This window comes from Oryza sativa, chromosome 11 (genome assembly GCF_034140825.1).
Source record: "Oryza sativa Japonica Group chromosome 11, ASM3414082v1".
NCBI lineage: Eukaryota > Viridiplantae > Streptophyta > Magnoliopsida > Poales > Poaceae > Oryza > Oryza sativa.
The window spans coordinates 3,964,501-3,967,119 of record NC_089045.1 but is presented as its reverse complement, the minus strand read 5'-3'; the positions used below and the strand labels follow the sequence as shown (position 1 = coordinate 3,967,119).

Below are 2,619 nucleotides of genomic sequence, written 5' to 3'. Positions count from 1 at the left end.
ACTGAAAATTGTAAAAAATAATAATCAAGATTTAACCGTAATGTGATACCTCAATGTCTGTAAAAAGTTCAAAAGTGTACTACCTCCATTTTAGATTATAAGACTTTCTAGCATTGTCCATATTCATGTCTAGATTAATTAATGCATATATAAATGTGGGCAATACTAGAAAGTCTTATAATCTGAAAATATCTAGATTCATTAACACCTATATAAATGTGGGCAATATTTGAAAGTCTTATAATCTAAAATGAAAGAAGTAGTACACATATCGTTGCCCGTCTAATTCATAGACAGTTAATCTAAGTTGCCTCAAGAGCAACAGCTCCCAATCTGCAGGTACAAACTACACATCTGCTTCCCTGTACAAAGTAGCTTATACTACTACAATTAGTATAGTACAAGAAAGTAGGTTAATTAGTTAGCTGACGAGTTGGGCACGCATGAGCTCATTAACTAACCTCATGACAGCCCACGCTACAAAAGGTCACTTCTTGGTGGTAGTAGCTGGCCTTCACTATACGGAACTCCCAGTACTAATATACTAGGACTAATCACCTCATTAGTCTGGACATTAATTAGGTATATTAGTTAATTATTAATAAATTAATTAAGCAGAAAACTTAATTGCCAAATTTATACTCCCTCCGTACTAAATGTTTGACGCCGTTAACCTTTTTAAACATGTTTGACCGTTCATCTTATTAAAAAAAATTTAAGTAATTATTAATTATTTTTCCTATTATTTGATTTATTGTTAAATATACTTTTATGCATATATATAGTTTTACATATTTCACAAAAATTTTGGAATAAGACGAACGATAAATATATTTTAAAAAGTCAACGGTGATAAATATTTAGCAATGAAGTGAGTACTATAATTAAGTACTGCTTGGCCACCACTTCTCACCTCACCTACCGACCCCATTAGAAAAGGCAACCTGCATATGCTTGCTCTGCCACATCCACTCTATCTCACTGAATTTCATCATCTCCTACACCAACCACTCTCCAATCTCCATTTCTTGCTTCATAAGTACTCGATCTCTCACTAGCTCTAGCTACCTCCTCCCTCCTCCTCATCTTGCTCAGCTCCGGCCATGGCGGCGTCACCGGCTTTCCTCGTTCTTGCCGTGCTTCTGTGCGCGGCGGCGGCGGTGGCGCGGGCGGCGGACGACGGCGCGGCGGGGATGACCAAGTTCAAGGTGTACTTCCACGACGTGGTGGGCGGGACGAAGCCGACGGCGATCAGGGTGGCGCAGGCGGCGTCGACGAACGGCTCCTCCACCTTCTTCGGCGCCGTGGTGGCCATCGACGACCCGCTGACGACCGACGCGGCGTCGTCGTCGTCGGAGGTGGGGCGCGCCCAGGGGAGCTACACGTTCGCCGACCAGAAGACGTTCGGCCTCCTCATGAACATGAACTTCGTGTTCACCGCCGGCGACCACAAGGGGAGCACCCTCGCCATCGTCGGCCGGAACGAGGTGCTCTCGGCGGTGAGGGAGATGAGCATCGTCGGCGGCTCCGGCAAGTTCCGCATGGCGAGGGGCTACGTCGAGGCCCGCACCGTCGACTCCGGCGCCAACTCCGGCGAGACCATCGTCGAGTACACCGTCTTCGTCAAGGCGTAGAGAAGAGAGATCTACCTGCAAATTAAAACGCTACTGGCAATTATTGAGCGCCGTGTTTGTACGTGCTTAATTAATTGATTAGTCTTTTCATTCCGAGTGCATTAAATATTGTTTATCATCATCTTTGGTTGATTTTCTGATTGGGTTTCAGTTGATCTAATTGGAGGGCGAATCGATTTTGTTTGAATAAATTGAATAGGTCGATTTATAAGTGTTTGGTAGAGTACGGAATTAACTAATTAATTAGTTAGTCAATGGAAGAACAATTCAAGGTGGGAGTAGGAGTAGTAATAAACTAATTAAGAGTAATAGAATTATAGAAGAATACTACAATGGAGTAGGATTCGATTCGTTGGGTTGTCGGTGTCCAGATTCGTTTGTGGGGGGGGGGGGGGGGGGGGGGGGAATAGTACTCCCCAAACGATGCCTCCGTTATTGTGGCTGGCAATTGTGCCGTTTTCTTCCTGATTTGCCTTTTCTTTTAGGGCCTGATGGTTGCTCTCGCTTTTCCTCACTTTGCTTGGTGGCTCAGTGATGCCCGGCCCATGGCAGCATATGGTATGTTTAATATATACTACTCCCTCCATCCTAAAATATTTGACGCCGTTGACTTTTTTAATCATGTTTGACCATTCGTCTTATTCAAAAAATTTAAGTATTTTTTAATTCTTTTCCTATCATTTGATTCATTGTTAAATATACTTTTATGTATATATATAGTTTTATATATTTCATAAAAAATTTTGAATAAGACGAACGGTCAAACATGTTTAAAAAAGTTAACGGCGTCAAACATTCTGGGACGGAGGGAGTATTATATAATGTTCTGCAGCCCAGATGACTGAGATTTACCATGCTATAACAATTGTTTGTTTTATGTCAAAACGTTGTCTTTAATCTCCGCGACTCAAATTTATTAGGGATTGGAGTCAAACATTTTTTTAAGGCTCACCGTATTAACTACTCCCTCCGTACTCGTAAAGGA

At 42.2% G+C, this 2,619-nt stretch overlaps 1 protein-coding gene across 1 annotated transcript; it reads left to right on the top strand.

The window, feature by feature from the left end:
* The first annotated feature begins 888 nt into the window (after positions 1 to 888).
* Positions 889 to 1,724, top strand: LOC4349929 (dirigent protein 22). The gene has a single exon (XM_015760149.3). It carries the CDS (start codon positions 1,104 to 1,106, stop codon positions 1,632 to 1,634), a length of 531 nt encoding a protein of 176 aa, XP_015615635.1. The 5' UTR covers positions 889 to 1,103; the 3' UTR covers positions 1,635 to 1,724.
* Positions 1,725 to 2,619: the final 895 nt, after the last annotated feature.

What these genes read in the sequence shown, in the direction of transcription:
- LOC4349929 (XM_015760149.3), top strand. Translation starts at nt 1,104, where the DNA reads ATGGCGGCGTCACCGGCTTTCCTCGTTCTTGCCGTGCTTCTGTGCGCG.